This window comes from Antennarius striatus, chromosome 18 (genome assembly GCF_040054535.1).
Source record: "Antennarius striatus isolate MH-2024 chromosome 18, ASM4005453v1, whole genome shotgun sequence".
NCBI lineage: Eukaryota > Metazoa > Chordata > Actinopteri > Lophiiformes > Antennariidae > Antennarius > Antennarius striatus.
This window is the reverse complement of record NC_090793.1, coordinates 2,386,199-2,405,124: the sequence shown is the minus strand read 5'-3', so window position 1 is coordinate 2,405,124 and position 18,926 is coordinate 2,386,199. Positions and strand designations below refer to the sequence as shown.

At 42.3% G+C, this 18,926-nt stretch overlaps 1 protein-coding gene and 1 long non-coding RNA gene across 3 annotated transcripts; both read left to right on the top strand.

Moving 5' to 3' along the window:
* The first annotated feature begins 6,959 nt into the window (after positions 1 to 6,959).
* Positions 6,960 to 13,224, top strand: LOC137612199 (uncharacterized). The gene is made up of 2 exons (XR_011038830.1): positions 6,960 to 7,026; positions 7,987 to 13,224. It is a non-coding gene; the product is annotated as an uncharacterized lncRNA (long non-coding RNA).
* A 1,129-nt stretch (positions 13,225 to 14,353) lies between these two features.
* On the top strand, positions 14,354 to 17,612 carry LOC137612198 (BOLA class I histocompatibility antigen, alpha chain BL3-6-like). 2 transcript variants are annotated; one of them, XM_068340601.1, is made up of 7 exons: positions 14,354 to 14,511; positions 15,044 to 15,310; positions 15,877 to 16,155; positions 16,227 to 16,238; positions 16,344 to 16,646; positions 16,739 to 16,858; positions 16,955 to 17,612. In XM_068340601.1, the coding sequence occupies exons 1-7, from the start codon at positions 14,439 to 14,441 to the stop codon at positions 17,092 to 17,094; spliced, it is 1,194 nt and encodes a 397-aa protein (XP_068196702.1). In that variant the 5' UTR covers positions 14,354 to 14,438; the 3' UTR covers positions 17,095 to 17,612. The 2 variants fall into 2 exon arrangements, with proteins under 2 accessions (XP_068196702.1, XP_068196703.1); XM_068340602.1 differs by lacking the exon at positions 16,227 to 16,238.
* The last annotated feature ends 1,314 nt before the right edge of the window (positions 17,613 to 18,926 follow it).

The following is an 18,926-nucleotide window of genomic DNA, read 5'->3' as shown; positions in this document are numbered from 1 at the left end:
TTTTCCTGGTGCTTTGACGCCACCTGCTGGTTTGATCCGGATCGTCCTGGAGGATCGAAACGTTCCTTTATTTCCTCTTTAAATGCGTTTGAATCTTGTTTTTGTTTGTCTCACATCCCAAAATCTCCTGGAGAAAACCTTTCTAACTACTATGTTTACTTCAAAGTTTAAGATGTTTTAAAGGAATAAAGATAAACTTGTTTGACGTTAAAAGTAGTTCTTTCAACCATTTATTCAAACATCAGAACACAACCAATAAACAACTGGATTCTACCAATCAGATCAGGATGTGTTCCAATCAGCGGATGATCGATCAGTCTGTCTGTCAATGCAGGCGACAAGAACTGATGAGGAAAACGTGACGTCACGCGCCCCGTAACGTAACGTCAGCTGATGAGGTCAGAAGGCTGCAGCTCAGGTGACCTCATCCTCACTCAGTTCATGGATCAGTTCAGTCACGTGACTGCAGGTCCATCAGGTCATATCAAGTAAAGGTCTCTTTAATGTGACAAGTTAGGAATGATAATAAGCTGAAAGTTAGAAATTATAATAATAAGAATGACATGGTAAGTTTAAAAGACTGTTGTTAAGTGACGCTCTTATTTTGGGGACTTCCTATTGTGCCGGGAAGTGGTTTTATGTGAATGTAGTTCTCTTGTTCGATTGAGTATAATGTGTAATTTATGTACATGTGTTCAGGTGAGCGTGGCAGGCTCCGGTCTAATAAAAAGAAGATAAACTTGACGTTCTGCTTGTCGTTCGTTACGCCGATTCCGTATGAGCATTTCTGATATGGTAACAGGTTATGGGCCCAGGGCTGAAGATAAGCGAGCGTGAGTAGTAAGTTAGAAGTTCAGCGCAAAGTGTTACGCGATAAAGTTTGGAGCTGAGGAGAAAATTGGCGAGATACAAGATGGCTAGCCGAGCGACTGGACTTTCAGCACCGCAGCTGCTATTCGACGGGTCTGAGGAGAAATACGACCTGTGGGAAACACAGTTTTTAAGTTGCCTACACATCATGGAGCTGAAAGAGACTATCTTGCAAGAACCAGCTCAGCCAAACGATGATGACCGGCGGAAAAATGCCGACTGCTACGCCAAATTGGTAAGGCTAATTGATGATAAGAGCCTTTCGCTAATCAGACATGAGGCTGCTGAGGATGGCAGAAAAGCACTCAAGATATTGCGAGAACATTATGCGGGAAAAAGCAAACCGCGAATCATAAACATGTACACATCGCTTACGAAGTTACGCATGTGTGAAAAAGAGACTGTGACAGACTACTTGATAAGGGTAGAGAATATCATTACAGCGTTAAGAGAAGCAGGTGAAACCCTGAGTGATGGACTGATTGTAGCCATGGTGCTAGGCAGGCTACCAGACTCATTCAAACCACTAGCTGTGCATGTGACACAGAACGAGGACAATGTCACTTTTGCCGACTTCAAGAGAAGACTGCGAATTTACGAAGAGTCTGAGAAAATGAGAATGACCGAACCCAGTACAGATAACGTGATGAAAACGCACGCAAGACAAAGCAAAGGCCAAATCAACAGAAAAGATGAAGATGCGGATATCACGTGCTACAAGTGTGGGACAAAGGGACACATGGCGCGAAAATGCTATAGGAGAGTGTGGTGCAATTACTGTAAGAATGCCACGCATGCAGAGTCAATGTGCAAGAAGAAGAATGGACGAGATGGCGCCAGAAAGTTTGTGGAGAAGCAAGACGGTGACCGCGATTCCCTCTTCATGGCCAAATACGTCCAGAAAGAAAGACCACTGGATAATGTCAAGATGAAAGGGATTATGGTGGACGCAGGAGCAACTTCACACATCGTGAACGACATCGGCAAATTTGAGAGCTTCGACCACTCGTTCCAGCCAAGTTCTCACTCCGTGGCGTTAGCAGATGGAAGCAAGTGCAACGGAATGGCGCAACAAAGAGGCACCGCGGTGATCCACCTGCTAGACAGCGATGGACAGCAACGCAGAGCGCAGCTTCGGGATGCGCTCTACATGCCTTCATACCCACACGACATCTTCTCAGTGTCAAGAGCAACCAACGGAGGTGCGACGACGATCTTCGAGAAAGGGGACAGTCGCATACTTACCAAAGACTGTCGCAGGTTTGACATGCATGAGAGTTGTAACTTGTATTACTTACCAACTGTTGAAAATTATGCTGACCAATGTGAAGTGTGCCATGATGTACAGACCTGGCATCAGATATTAGGTCATTGTAATTATGAGGATGTGAAAAATTTACAAAGAGTGGTGAGAGGTATGGAGATTAAGGAAGGTTCATCTGGATTGAAACAGTCAGGTGAGGTGTGCACGCAAGGAAAATTCACACAGATGCGAAACAGAGAGCCAGATAGGAAAGCAAAGAAGCCCCTAGAGCTAGTACACACTGATTTAGCAGGCTCCATGCGAACTCCGAGCATGGAAGGGCATCGATATTCAGGTACTATGTTCGTGTACTTTCTCAGGTCCAAGAGTGACAGTCAAGGCCACAGAAAAATTCCTGGCAGACACAGCCCCATATGGGCAAGCCAAGTGTATTCGTTCGGATAACGGCACTGAATTTAAATGTCACGATTTTCAGACAATGTTAACCAAAAACAGGATTAGACACAAAACGTCAGCGCCTTACTCGCCCCACCAAAATGGTACTGCAGAAAGAGGTTGGCGAACACTTTATGAGATGAGTAGATGCCTACTAATTGAAAGCGGGTTACCTGATAACTTGTGGAACTACGCTGTTCAGACCTCTGCATATGTGAGGAATAGGTGCTACAATAGACGCACAAAGAAAACAGCATATGAGCTGTTCACAGGTAATGTACCCAACCTGTCCAAATTACAGAAATTCGGATCTACGTGTTTTGCTTACAAGCAAGAGAAAGGCAAAATGGAATCTCAATGTGAGCAAGGAGTTTTCATAGGCTATGACAAAAACAGCCCAGCGTATCTAGTGTACTACCCAGATGCAGAGAAGGTCCAAAAGTATAGGTTGGTGAAATTCACAACTAAAGCGACAAATGAAAAGGGAACGCAGACAGCTGAGTCACAAACAGCTTATGGGGATATATATATATATACCATGGTTGACAACACTGATGAGAGGGTTGATGAAAAACCTCAAAATGCACAAGGCCAGAGTGTTCAGAGCGGTGGTGTTAGTACTTCACCTAAAAAGATTGAACAGATGCAGCCAGGTGAAGTCACAGATATTGTAAACAGAAGGAACCCACCAAGAGTCAAAAGGAGACCAGCTCACCTACAGGACTATGAGACAGGTAACACAGAGGACAATCTAAACACTTGCATAGACTTTTGTTACAGGGCAGTGTGCGATGTGCCTCATACTTACCAAGACGCTATTGTGTCAACCAAAGCAAGACAGTGGAAATCTGCTATGATAGAGGAGATGCAATCTCTCAAGGAGAAGGAAGCCTTCACCCTGACACAGTTGCCACCAGGCAAACAGACAGTGGGGGGTAGATGGGTTTATGCACTGAAAACAGAAGTAGATGGATCTAACAAATACAAGGCAAGGTTTGTAGCAAAAGGCTACAGTCAGAAACCGGGTACCGATTATGACGAAACATTCTCACCTACAGCTGACATGACAAGTGTAAGAGTTGTGATGCAAAAAGCAGTCCAGGATAACTTAGTGTTACATCAGATGGATGTGAAAACAGCTTATTTTCACGCTCCAATTGACTACGAAATTTATGTGGAGCAACCTGAAGATTTTGAAAAGGAATCAGAAACGGGTGAAAAACTAGTATGCAAGCTACAGAAATCCATTTACGGGTTAAAACAATCTGGGAGGAATTGGAATGCATTGTTGCATACATTTTTAGTTGAAAATTATTTTGTACAAAATTCCGCTGATACATGTGTCGGGAAAGAAACAACGAGAAAGTAATACTAATCATTTGGGTTGATGATCTCATCATTGCTGCCAACAGTAAGAGTGTGATGAAAAATGTGAAACGGATGCTAACTGAAAAGTTCAAAATGAGAGATATGGGGAAACATGTGTTAAACATGTGTTCAGGTACCTCAAAGGTACTTCAGGAGAAATGATAAAGAAAAACTAGGCCTAAGAGTCTATAGTGATGCTGACTGGGCATGTGATTCGGCCGATAGGAGAAGTACATCAGGGTATTGTGCCAGTCTAAATGAGGATAGCTCTTTGATTTCCTGGAAAACAAGAAAACAACCAACCGTGGCTTTATCAACTTGTGAGGCAGAATATATGGCTTTAGCATCAGCCATTCAGGAAGGTATTTACCTTGAGCAACTGCTTAGTGGTATTGACAATTATCAGTATGCACAAACAAAGGTGTATGAAGACAACCAAGGTGCAATAGCACTGGCCAAGAATCCAGTGAACAGACAAAGGTGCAAGCATATTAACATCAAGTACCATTTCATAAGGGAAAATGTTAATAATGGAAGATTCTTTTTGGAGTACTGTCCCCCTGAGCAGGTGATTGCGGATGTTCTGACCAAGCCAGCTACTAAGCTGAAGTTGAAAATGTTTTCAAGAAACATATTTGGCAATTGAATGTCATGGATGTTTTACTTTTGATTGAATGAGTTGTTTTTGTTTTCCAATTTGATGTGGTAAGAAAAGAGCGAGTGGGGGTGTTAAGTGAGGCTCTTATTTTGGGGACTTTCTATTGTGCCCGGAAGGGGTTTTATGTGAATGTAGTACTCTTGTTCGATTGAGTATGACATGTGTAATTTATGTACAAGTGTTCAGGTGAGCGTGGCAGGCTCCGGTCTTATAAAAAGAAGATAAACTTGACGTTCCGCTTGTCGTTCGTTACGCCGATTCCGTATGAGCATTTCTGATATGGTAACAACTGTTATTTGAAGATTTATAATAAGATGAACATTTAGTTCAGAGAAATGAAATATAATAATTATGTGTTCTGAAAATGGGCTAAAAACTTGAAAAACTCACAGATGTGTTTAAGAAGGGTTAAAAAGTTAAAAATGCTAAAAAGTCTAATTAATTCATTGTTTAATAATTCAATGTTATCGTTGCTCATCAGTGCTGTCTTGATCCGATCGTCTGAGATCGATTGCTTTGGAGCGCATTCTGACAAACACTGAAAAAAACTGAACAGTATCACACAGTGAGGAAAGCTTTTCCAAGTCTAAAAAGAAACAAGGTAAGAGCTTTTATACAGGCTGTTAGTGCAGAACAAGAAGATCAATATGCAGTCAAAACAAAGAGGGAGGAGGTTGTAGTTCTAAAACACAGTAGCATTCAGGTTAACTGTCGTGTAGTTGCACAGCCTTTTAAAGAGGACTAGACCTTCAGCTAGACCTGAACCCTCAGTGGCCAGATGGTCTTGAGTTCTATAATACACTAGTCAGAGTTCGGAAAGGTGTATTTCCAGTTATCGCTATAGATGTTTCTAACCCAACTGATCATGATGATGTTTTACCAGGGCGCACCTCAATTGGCACAGTGCAAACCATAATGTGGGTTCTGCCAGCCCAGGTTTTTGTGAAGGTTGCCAGACCAGTCACAGTGAGTCACACTAGAGCAAACTCTGAAAGTACCACCAGTGAAAGATGGGATCCCCCTGTAGATTTAAGTCACCTTAGTGAAGATCAGGGACAAGTAGTGGAGCAGGTGCTTCGAGAAGAATGTCATTCTTTCTCTAGGTCAGATAATGATATTGGCTGCATTGACCAATTGCAGATGACGATTTCTCTAAAAGACACCGAACCAGTCAAACGCACATACATTTCTGTACCAAGCCCCCTGTACCAGGAAATGAAAAGTTACCTCCACGACCTGATAGCACAAGAATGGGTTAGGAAGTCAAAGTCTTCATATTCTTCGCCTGTTTTGTATGTTTGGAAAAAAGATGGTACCCTTAGGTTGTTTTTAGATTATAGAGACTTGAATGGGAAAACTCATCCTGACCGTCAGCCTATCCCTCGGGCACAAGACATTTTAGATAGCTTGTGTGGTAAGTCCCGGTTCTCTCTTTTAGATCAAGGTAAAGCTTACCGCCAGGGTTTCATGACAGAGAAAGACAGCCCACTAATGGCGTGTGTTACACCACGGGGACTTTATGAGTGGATTCGCATCCCCTTTGGCCTCATGAATGCTCCTTCTTTATCTGGATGACACACTGGTTTTCAGTAGATCCTGCTGATTTTGAAGCTGTAAGAGCACTAAAAGACATCAGACCTCAGACTGTGGGCCGACTCAGAAAAACGCTTGGTCTACTCGGCAGACGATGTGAGCGCAGACGTGTGTAGCCGCGGTACCCCGGTCCCACTGGCTTAAGTTTATATTTAATTAGGTTTATGCCACTCAATGCATGTGAAATGCAAGTGAAAGGTTTATGACCACATAATCATTTGGAATGTGTCATTTTGAAGTAGCTTTACTTATGAACTGGACTGACTGCTCTCTGGAGAAGGTGTAGATGCAGTGTGATTGTTTGCACCTGGCCACCAGTTCAACGCTACGAGTTGCAAAAAACAATTGTGAAAGATGGCTACACGGTACAAGGCTTTCACGGCTGAAATGGCCGCTACAATGAGACAAATTATCCGTGAAGAAATAACAGCAGCATTGGCCAAAAGTTTCGAGCCAGTGAACAAATGTTTGGAGGAGTTGAAAGGTAACTTGACTAAATGCGAAGGCAAAGTAGCTGCACTGGAGAAAGCTGCGGGTTATACTGATGACAGACTGTCTGAACTTGAACGTATATGTGACATACACAAGAGTGTAGTTATATTTTTGTAATATTAGATAATTGTCTTGTACTTTGAATAGCCTTCATGTGAATTGAGAATAAATGGGGATCTATATTCTAGGAATACACCAATTCCACATTCCGCCACCAGGTGGCCGCTCCGTTTCCAGAGACAGGTTAGCTCGGTGCCCACGTGACGTTCTTCTCCAGATGACCAAGGAAGAGAGGATAACGAACACCGAAACTGACTCTGTCCCGTGTTTTTCCCTGTTTATTCAGGTAGGTTTAACGTTGGCACATGAAAAACATTTATTATGAGCACTTTGTATTATAAAACAAAACTTGACTCAGTTTTATGCCAGAAATGACATTACTTTGTAGTAGTTTGATGTATGTAGCGGAATCTAGGGTTTTATGCTAACTTTCATGGCAGCAGCCATTCCGGCCGTCCGCTACGTGACATGTAGGTGGTTTTCACTGATGTTATTTTTGTTGCTCCTTTAGTCTTACAAGCTCCTGTTTTGTGTTGTGGATGTGTGATTTATTGTTTACATTGAAAGAGTACATTTCCGTATTTTGTATATTGTTAATTCTCTCCAGGTTTGCCTTGAAGTGCATCCAGTTGTCTTTATACACTATATTATACCGATACAGTGTTAGCCTGTTAGCAGAACAGAAGGGATATTGTGTTTTGTTCATGGTTATTTCTTGATTTATCTAGTTACATGATGATAGAAATGATTACATGATTCTATAAATACTTTAATAGTGATGTGATGATTAAAAACAATAGTCATTAGGGATGTGACGGTACGAAAACAGAATAGACTAATTCTATGCAATAAGCAACATGATTGGTAAAAATCAAACATTATTACAGTATATGGATGCTGACAAATGAAAACATATGGGAATATGGACGTGTATGCAAAGAAGAATGTATTGAATTGATGATGAACCTATGGAGAAAATATGTGTCATTGATATTTTGTGAACATGATTTATGATTGAAATGATTCGCATCTTTGATTTGGCAAAAGTTTTACGCCGGATGCCCTTCCTGATGCAACCCTCTGTATTTATCCGGGCTTGGGACCGGCACAATAAGACACTGGCTTGTGTCCTCTTGCCGCTACATTTGATTTAAGAAACATGATTGTTAATAAATTGAGATGACCAAGGAAGAGAGAATAACTTACACCGAAACTGACTGTCTCGTGTTTTTCCCTGTTTATTCAGGTCTACCTAGCAGAGCAGTTTAAAATATAATCTGTTTTACTAGCCACACCCCTGGGGCGTGTAACATATACAACAAATGATCATTGAAGAAAATAATACATCAAAGAAGAAGATTATCCAGCTGGGGAATCACAGCCGCAAAACCTTTGGCCTGCCGTTGGGTGTGGAAGCAGGTAACCCGACTACGTTTACAGAAAGACTACTGCGGGAAGTGTTTGGTGTGGATATGGTTGGAACCGGCCCAGTGATCAGCGTGGCACATCACACTGGTCCCGAGAAAAATGGCTCGAGGTGCATGATCGCAAGGCTGCATAGCTTTGAGATCAAAAGGAAAATAACCCAGAAAGCAGCTGAGTTACGTTCGTTCACGTATAACGGGAAGAGAATCTGGATCCATTCTGATGTCAGCGCTGAAACAATGAACCTCCGAGCAGAGTTTAAAGATATAAAATCAGAGCTATTTGAACACAAAATAAGATGCGGCTTTATCCAGCCAACTGCAACATTGATCCTGACCTTTCGTGAGAAAGTGCACAAGTTCACTACTGCTAGAGAGGCAGAAGATTTCTTCATTCGCTACATTAAAAACATTGAACCTGATGAAGAGGAGGACGTGAACGGGGCATCTGACAAGGATGAAGAAGGAGAAGAGAAGGGTGATGTAGCATCTCAAAAGGAGGATAGCGAGTCTGATAAAGTTGGCGAGGAAACTGACATGACAAAGTGATACAACATGGAATGGATGCACGGGTCCAAACTCAGGTACTGTCCTAATAATACTGTTTATAGAAGTTGGATCCTTCAAGTGAAATGAATGGGATGGAACACTAATCAATTTCTATCACTGGACTGAAAATGGAGATGAAATGAGGATATTTATTTATTTATTTTTTCTGTTTTTACTTTATATTTTTTCCCCAATACTTATGCTAATTCATTTCTTTTCTTTTTCTTCCCAGTGCTCATTTATTTTATTTTTACGCTATAATTTTATTCGTTATTATTATAATTTTTTTTTTTTTTTATATATTTATCTTTACTATTATATTTTTTTTTAAAGTTAGGTAATTTTGATTTTGACAGAGGCTCAATAGCTATAAGGGTTGTGTCATGTTGCATGTGGTGGCATTAGTGATGAGCTGGTGGTGCTGCCGTATGTATCATACCATGAAATATCCTTTTGCATATGTCATAATGCCATGTTGGCTGATGGTGCTGGCATATGCAACATGCCATTTAATGTTGTGTTGCATGTGGCGGTATTATTAGTGATGTGGGAAACGAGAATTGGCCAAATGTAAAGTGGGATGGGGGTGGGGCGAGAAGACAAGGCTACACTATGCAAAGTGACAAATTATGTGTGTGATTGGTTGTGTGTGTGTGTGTGTGTGTGTGTGTGTGTGTGTGGTTGTGTGTGTGTGTGTGTTTCGTGTCTTACACAATTACAAAATTATGTTACTTATCTAAATAAGACGAAAAAGCAATCGTTTTATGTGAATAAAATAGAAAATGTGAATAATGACAAAAAGAAAATGTGGAATGTAGTAAATGATATGATTGGTAGAAACCCTAAAGCCTGCCCGTCTTATATCGAAGTAGATGGAACATATTTAACTAAACCAGTTGATATTGCTAATTATTTTAATGATTTCTTTCAGTCAAAAATCAACAGTTTAAGAAGCAACATGAAGCATCTAAACACACACTCATCAACAACATTAATTGGGAATTTAATGCAAAATAAGGACTGTAGATTTAAAATTGAAAAGGTAACTGCTAATGAGGTTGAGGGTCTGCTTGGAAAATGTAAAGATAGACCACCAGGTGTGGATAACTTGGACATAAAATGTATTAGCTTGGTTTCCAGTTTAATTTCTGTTCCTGTTTGTCATATCATTAACTTGAGTATTGAGAGATGTAGATGTCCTGATGCTTGGAAAATAGCTAAAATTATTCCTCTGGACAAAAATACAGCTGCACCGTTCTCGGAGGCTAATAGCCACCCTATTGGTTTGTTACCAGCTTTAGGAAAGGTAATGGAGAGAATTATATTTCAGCAAATTCAATTTTATTTTGATGTATATGGTTTGAACACAGATTATCAACATGCTTACAGGCGTCACTCCACATGTACAGCATTGACACAGATGACAGATGATTGGCAATGTGATATTGATAATGGAAGACCGGAAGGGGCTGTTTTACTTGATTATAGTGCAGCGTTTGATCTGATTGATCATCCTTTACTATTAGGAAAGCTTAAAGAATATGGTTTGACTAGACCTGCATTAAAATGGATGGAGAGTTACTTAAGTAATAGAAGGCAAACTGTTTTTTTTAATGGTAGCTTATCTGATGTCAGTACTGTTAACTGTGGAGTCCCCCAGGGAAGTTGCCTAGGGCCTTTATTGTTCTCGATTTTTATGAATGATCTACCTTTAATACTACATGATGCTCAAATCTCAATGTATGCTGATGACTCAACCATATATGTTTCAGGAACTACTGTAGAAGAGATCAATTCTATTTTAGAACAAGAATTAAAGTCAATAGTCGAGTGGGTGGATAGTAATAAACTTGTGCTCAATGCTGGTAAGACAGAGTCTATATTAATGGGGACAAAGTATCAGTGGAGATCTGAGCCCAAATTGAATTTAAATGTCAATAATATTCCCATTCCCATATTCACATTTAACAACATTCTATCATGGTCACATCAGGTTGACAACATTGTTAGCGAAATGGGAAGAGCTGTATCAGTTGTTAGAAGAATCTCTAAAGATCTGCCACTAGATGTCACTAAACAGGTCTTGAATGCCTTAGTTTTGTCACAGCTTGATTATTGCTTTATCATTCGGTCCAGCGATACAAAGGTCGATATGAAGAAATTACAAATTGTTCAAAATAAAGCAGCACATTGTGCGTCAAACTGTTCCTACAGAACTAATGTAAAAGATATGCATGATAGATTACGATGGTTGACTGTTAGTCAAAGGTCTACCTATTGTTTCGTAAATTTCATTCGTAACATAATAGCCACTCAATCTCTAAAAATAATTCATAAAAGTTTATTGAAACATTCTTCCAGTCATGAATATCAAACGAGACATGCAATAGAGGGGAGGTTCAATTTACCTAAAGCTAGGACTTCTGCTATGCAGAGAACTGTCATGTATAGAGCTGTTGTAGGGTGGAACTCACTACCAGCATATATAACACAAGCGAACACAAAAGAAGGCTTCAAAACCATGGTAAAACGGTATCTTTCAATATTTCATGAACAAGACTGAATGCGTTTTAACTGTATTCATTTTTATTTGTATTGATTTGTTTCTATATATGTACTTTGAATCTTGTTTTGTTTATTGAATTCTGTTTATTTGGAGGGAGAGAGATAAAGTAAGAAAATAGGGGGGGGGGGGTTCCAAGTTTTACTGTTTACAGCGATAATAACCCACTCACATCTTGTCCACAGCAAAGTTGAACGCAACCACTTGTAGGTGGGGTGCAGAAGTGGCTGATTTCCATTTCACAATTAAGTACAGGCCTGGAAGAGATCCCAAAAACAATAGAACTTTGGTCACCAGGTGGCAGTGGTGGGATCACAGGTTAAACCTGTACCAGTCCGTATGACGTGCGCGCTAGCCGGGCTCCCTTCATAACCGAGAAGGAGCTTTGGTGAAAACGCTACACTACTCCACCCTCTCCTTCATTTATAACATTTCAACCTGTTTTCCAGGTGGGTAATCCTTCACAACCACACAAAGATATCACCTGATGTTTATGTCGCTTTTGGTAACGTTTGTGCTTTGATTTGGGTCGAATTTATGTATAAAATAAGCTTGTAGAGATTCAAGAACTGTCACTGTGTGTACTGGGTCTCGTTAAGATGGCGTCTCCCCACGTGGGGTTCCGTCATGGTTTTGGGGTATCACTCCTCCATTCTTATAGTTAGACTTATGTTTTGATATGTTTAATGGCTGGCTCCATTTTATTATTTTGTGTACATACTAAGTAAGCAGTGTTACCCTCTACTGAAGGGAATGGTTTAAGACCATGAGGCAGCTATGCAATGTCAATATGTGTTCGGGGTGATTACTGGTACTGTTTTGTATTGAGTCCTGGTGCTAGTAGCATCTTTACATATTAAAAGTGCACTTTAAAATGCAAAGTAAATTAATGACAAGAAGAACTGATTTTGGAAAACGAGTAATGTTAAAGGGGAATGCCAAAGAGTTTCAGAACGTGTTTATTGTTGAAATGTCTTGTGAATCAGTATGATATATTGGATGTATTTTGGACTGATAATGAATGTTCTATGGACATGTAAATGTGAATGTCTAGATAGACAGTGAAAGATACAGTGATATGGATGCTGGGTAAAATAATTCAAATTAAAGGACAAATGCAGACAGTATTGGTTAGAGAAGGAATTTATGGTGAAATGTGAATGATTGTGAATAAAATATAACCGAGAAGGAGCTTCAGTGAAAACACTACACTACTCCACTGTCTCCTTCATTTATAACATTTTAACCTGTTTTCCTGGTATCATATTGTTGTGTCCTGTTACGATGTGTTACAGTGATTGACCGACTGTGGGCGCTGTGATTAGATTGATTAAAAAAAGAAGAGAGAGAAGAAAAATAAAGAGTAAGCACGTTGTCGATACCGAAGTCTCTCGGCTGCATTCTACATTTCATTGGCACCGAATACCACACATATATCTGTTGTTGGGTGCCACATCCTGGTACCTGCAACAATTAGAGTCTGTAGAAAACGCACTACAGATACTGAGCAAACGTGTTCAAACTTAAAGGGTGTCATTAAAATATTTTATCACGTTTTCTTCACATTTTTCTTCCTGGAGACGTAAAACAGGATCTTTCCAACAGAATCATCACAGCTGTCTTCAAACCACATCGCTGGTTTAACAGGAGTTGATTCAAACACGTCACCATCATTCCAGTTCAACACTTCTGCTGCTGGCTTGTTGTTGGTTCTTCCAGCTTTCCCGTCGTCCTATTGGTCCTCCTAGGGTCAGGTGACCTGACGCTACCTTGAGATGAGATCTGACAACCACTAGAGAGTTGTCTCTGCTGTTTATCCTCAGAAAGTCTTTCTCTGCTGGTTGCTGCTAATCTAACTAGTTAACCAGGTGAAGGTTGGATCAAGTTGTTCTGCTGGTTGGTTTATTGTCACAACAAATTCTGCTTTGTAATAAAATCCCACATTTTACTCGTGTCTCATCATTCTCACTTCTTTCACTTTAAACAACGATGATTGAATTTATGGAGCTCAGAGGTTGATCCCATGATCATTGACATGATAAATAAATAACATGATAAATATTTATTTTGATGACTTTTTCTCATTTCATGTTTCTGACTAATTCAAACGTTCCTGTGAACCAGAGAACTGAAACGATTGGGGGGGTTTTTCCTGGTGCTTTGACGCCACCTGCTGGTTGGATCCAGATCGTCCTGGAGGATCGGAACGTTCCTTTATTTCCTCTTTAAATGCGTTTGAATCTTGTTTTTGTTTGTCTCACATCCCAAAATCTCCTGGAGAAAACGTTTCTAACTACTAACTATGTTTACTTCAAAGTTTAAGATGTTTTAAAGGAATAAAGATAAACTTGTTTGACGTTAAAACTAGTTCTACAGAATGTCATGAAGCTCAGACACGGACATCACGGAGGGGAGGCGGCTGGGGAACACACTCTGGAGAAGGAACGATTCAGCACCTCTATGACATGTTCTAGAATGACAAGACGGACTCGCTATTCAGAGGAGTCAGCGCGGGGGCGGGGGGGTCCATCCATCAGGACCGCTTCACTGGGCCTGTCTTCACCGGACGCGTCCTGATGCAGCATCAACGCTACGGATCAGATGATGGGAGCAGATGTCAGAGGAACAGGTGATGCTGACCTGAAGAGTTACCTGAAGGGAAACCACGGGGACTGGAGGTTCCACTGGATCGGGGGGGGGTCAAACTCATTTTTACTGAGGGCCACATCAGTATAATGTCTGTCCTCAAAGGGCCAGATGTCACTAATAAATGTCAGTAAATGTAACTCAGTGTAAAGTGACATGAATGTAACTACTCCTCAGTGATCAGTAACAAGAGGAGCGTCAGCTGATCAAACATCAACAGGGGGGTCACATTTGTGTGGGTCCAGCAGTTTTCAGCGTCCACAGCTCCAACAACACGTCACCGTCAGCAAACTGATCCCCCACCCCCCCATCCTCTGGCGCACTTTAAACTCAGCTCCATTCACTTTCACTTTCGATTCACAGCCTGTGACGTCACCGCTCAGGACGAACTGCCATTGGCTCAGAAGGACGGGGAAGTCCGCTGCTCTCCGTGTTCCGTCCTCACTTCACCCTTGATGGTCGGACTGGAAGCTTCACCAGAGACTCCTGTCGGCTGTTGTGTGTTCGGAGCTGCAGATGCGACAGGTCACCATGACGACCTTGGTTCTGGTGGTTCTCCTGGGAACAGGTGTACCTGGTGCGGCGGGAGGTGAGGTCACGTGATTTCCCGATCGGGAAGGAGAACGACTTTGGTGTGTTTGTAGCCTGCTGGATGGATTCAGGGCTCTGTTGATGGACTTCCTGACATGTTAGCACCAGAGAAATGTTCAGGGGTGACCCAGCTGTCATCTGAAAGCTGAGCAGCTGATCCAGGATCCAGCAGGGGTAGATCCAGGGTAGATTTGTTCCAGGGTAGATTTGTTCCAGGGTGGATTTGATCCAGAACCGGTTTGTCCAACATTCTTGACGTGACACAGAACACAGAAACATGACCTCCTTGTGTTCAGACAGCAGACGACAGGAAGGATTCTGATTGTAGAAATCCTTCCAGTTATCAGCTGATCATCAGAAACAACAAGAGCAACAGGAAGGAGACTTGATGAAACCAGAGAAGAACTGACTGAACAACAGACGCCATCAGAACCACTTTACTGGAGCCCAGTTCTTGTTGGTTCTGTGTGCAGAAAAATCAAATGTTTCACTGGTTTATGAAACACAAATCATGTTTCTGTTTCTTTCAGTGACTCACTCTCTGAAGTATTTCCTCACTGCATCTTCTGGAGTCCCAAACTTCCCAGAGTATGTGGTTGTTGGGATGATTGATGACGTTCAGATTGTTCATTATGACAGTAACACCAAGAGATCAGAACCCAAACAGGACTGGATGGAGAAAATCACAGCAGATGATCCTGAGTACTGGAACCAACAGACCAGGAGGAATGAGGGGAACCAGGAGAGGTTCAAAGTCAACATTGAAACTTTAAAGAAATGTTTCAACCAATCTGAAGGTTTGTTTATGTTTCTACTGATAAAATGTTGTTTATGTTTTCATGCTGGAGGAAGTAAACACACACACACACACACACACACACACACACACACACACACACACACACACACACACATACACACAGATACACACACACACACACACACAGATACACACACACACACACACACAGACACACACACGCACACAGACACACACACAGACACACACACACACACACACACACACACACAGACACACACACACAGACACACACACACACACACAGACACAGACACACACACAGACACACACACACAGACACACACACACACACACAGACACACACACGCACACAGACACACACACACACACACACAGACACACACACACAGACACACACACACACACAGACACACACACACACACACACACACAGACACACACAGACACACACACACACACACACACACACACACCCAGACAACTGGATGCTGCTGGACTTCACTGATCCAGTGTTTCTGTCCATCCCATAATAAGCAGCACTGAGACTGGATCAGAATAACTCCATTGAGTCTCTCTCAGGTTTCCATATCTACCAGATGATGACTGGTTGTCAGTGGGACGATGAGACTGGAGAGGTTACTGGTTTTGAGCAGCATGGTTATAATGGAGAAGACTTCCTGGTCCTGGACCTGAAGACAGAGACCTGGATCGCTCCCAGACCTCAGGCTCTCATCACCAAACACAGATTGGATCGTGACAGAGGTTGGATGGACTACGTCAAACATTACTACACCCAGGAGTGTCCTGAGTGGGGGAGGAAGTATTTGGAGAATGGGAGGAGCTCTCTGCTGAGAACAGGTAGGATCACATGACCTGATGGAGTTTCGTACCGACAACCTTCATGTTTCTCTGGTGTTTGTGATCAACAGTAAACAATAAAGGTGAACGACACACAGACAACACTTCAGATCCATCCCATCAAACAGAAGAACAAACAGTGACTCCTGGTGAGGAGCATCTAAAGTGTGTTTGTGCTCCTCCTCCAGAGCTCCCCTCAGTGTTCCTCCTCCAGAAGACCCCCTCCTCTCCAGTCAGCTGCTTCGCTACAGGTTTCTACCCTGACAGAGCTGCACTCTTCTGGAGGAGAGATGGAGAGGAGCTTCATGAGGAGGTGGACCACGGAGAGATCCTCCCCAACCATGATGGAACCTTCCAGACCAGTGTTGACCTGAACCTTTCATCGGTGGCCCCTGAAGACTGGAGGAGGTACGACTGTGTGTTCCAGCTGGAAGGTGTGGAGGACGACTTGGTCACCAGACTGGACAAAGGAAAGATCTGGACCAACTGGGGTGAGACGGGGGTCGGGGGGTGGAGGTGGAGACACCTTTATTTCCTGCACTTCTGTTCAGGTTGTGACTCGTTGTTGTTTTCTTCTCTCCAGAGGAGCCCACTGACGTGACCCCCCCCACCACCACCACCATCATCATCATCATCGCTGTGGTGGTTCTTGCTCTCGTCGTCATGGCAGCCGTTGGGTTCGAGCGTTCCCGACAGAGGACAGGTGACGTCTCTTCCTCCCAGCTGTGACTCTTTGACCTGATGCTTTGACTCAGCGTGAAGCAAACTTCACGGTGGGATGACGAGTCTTTGTTTTCAGCTAAACGTGGTTCAGTTCCTGAGGACAGCTCTGAGCTCTCTGAGAGACTGCAGCCGGGGATCGGGGAGCAGCCAGAGGTCGGGGCGCAGCCAGAGGTCGGGGCGCAGCCAGAGGTCGGGGAGCACCAGAATGTGATCTGATCAAATCCATCAGGATGAGGATCTAGTGATCGATGGTTATTGATTAGAGTCTGTAGGAAACGCACTACAGATACTGAGCAAACGTGTTCAAACTTAAAGGGTGTCATTAAAATATTTTATCACGTTTTCTTCACATTTTTCTTCCTGGAGACGTAAAACAGGATCTTTCCAACAGAATCATCACAGCTGTCTTCAAACCACATCGCTGGTTTAACAGGAGTTGATTCAAACACGTCACCATCATTCCAGTTCAACACTTCTGCTGCTGGCTTGTTGGTGGTTCTTCCAGCTTTCCCGTCGTCCTATTGGTCCTCCTAGGGTCAGGTGACCTGACGCTACCTTGAGATGAGATCTGACAACCACTAGAGAGTTGTCTCTGCTGTTTATCCTCAGAAAGTCTTTCTCTGCTGGTTGCTGCTAATCTAACTAGTTAACCAGGTGAAGGTTGGATCAAGTTGTTCTGCTGGTTGGTTTATTGTCACAACAAATTCTGCTTTGCAATAAAATCCCACATTTTACTCGTGTCTCATCATTCTCACTTCTTTCACTTTAAACAACGATGATTGAATTTATGGAGCTCAGAGGTTGATCCCATGATCAGTGACATGATAAATAAATGACATGACATGATAAATATTTATTTTGATGACTTTTTCTCATTTCATGTTTCTGACTAATTCAAACGTTCCTGTGAACCAGAGAACTGAAACGATTGGGGGGGTTTTTCCTGGTGCTTTGACGCCACCTGCTGGTTGGATCCGGATCGTCCTGGAGGATCGAAACGTTCCTTTATTTCCTCTTTAAATGCGTTTGAATCTTGTTTTTGTTTGTCTCACATCCCAAAATCTCCTGGAGAAAACGTTTCTAACTACTAACTATGTTTACTTCAAAGTTTAAGATGTTTTAAAGGAATAAAGATAAACTTGGTTGACGTTAAAAGTAGTTCTTTCAACCATTTATTCAAACATCAGAACACAACCAATAAACAACTGGATTCTACCAATCAGATCAGGATGTGTTCCAATCAGCGGATGATCGATCAGTCTGTCTGTCAATGCAGGCGACAAGAACTGATGAGGAAAACGTGAGGTCACGCGCCCCGTAACGTAACGTCAGCTGATGAGGTCAGAAGGCTGCAGCTCAGGTGACCTCATCCTCACTCAGTTCATGGATCAGTTCAGTCACGTGACTGCAGGTCCATCAGGTCATATCAAGTAAAGGTCTCTTTAATGTGACAAGTTAGGAATGATAATAAGCTGAAAGTTAGAAATTATAATAATAAGAATGACATGGTAAGTTGAAAAGACTGTTGTTAAGTGACGCTCTTATTTTGGGGACTTCCTATTGTGCCGGGAAGTGGTTTTATGTGAATGTAGTTCTCTTGTTCGATTGAGTATAATGTGTAATTTATGTACATGTGTTCAGGTGAGCGTGGCAGGCTCCGGTCTAATAAAAAGAAGATAAACTTGACGTTCTGCTTGTCGTCCGTTACGCCGATTCCGTATGAGCATTTCTGATATGGTAACAGGTTATGGGCCCAGGGCTGAAGATAAGCGAGCGTGAGTAGTAAGTTAGAAGTTCAGCGCAAAGTGTTACGCGATAAAGTTTGGAGCTGAGGAGAAAATTGGCGGGATACAAGATGGCTAGCCGAGCGACTGGACTTTCAGCACCGCAGCTGCTATTCGACGGGTCTGAGGAGAAATACGACCTGTGGGAAACACAGTTTTTAAGTTGCCTACACATCATGGAGCTGAAAGAGACTATCTTGCAAGAACCAGCTCAGCCAAACGATGATGACCGGCGGAAAAATGCCGACTGCTACGCCAAATTGG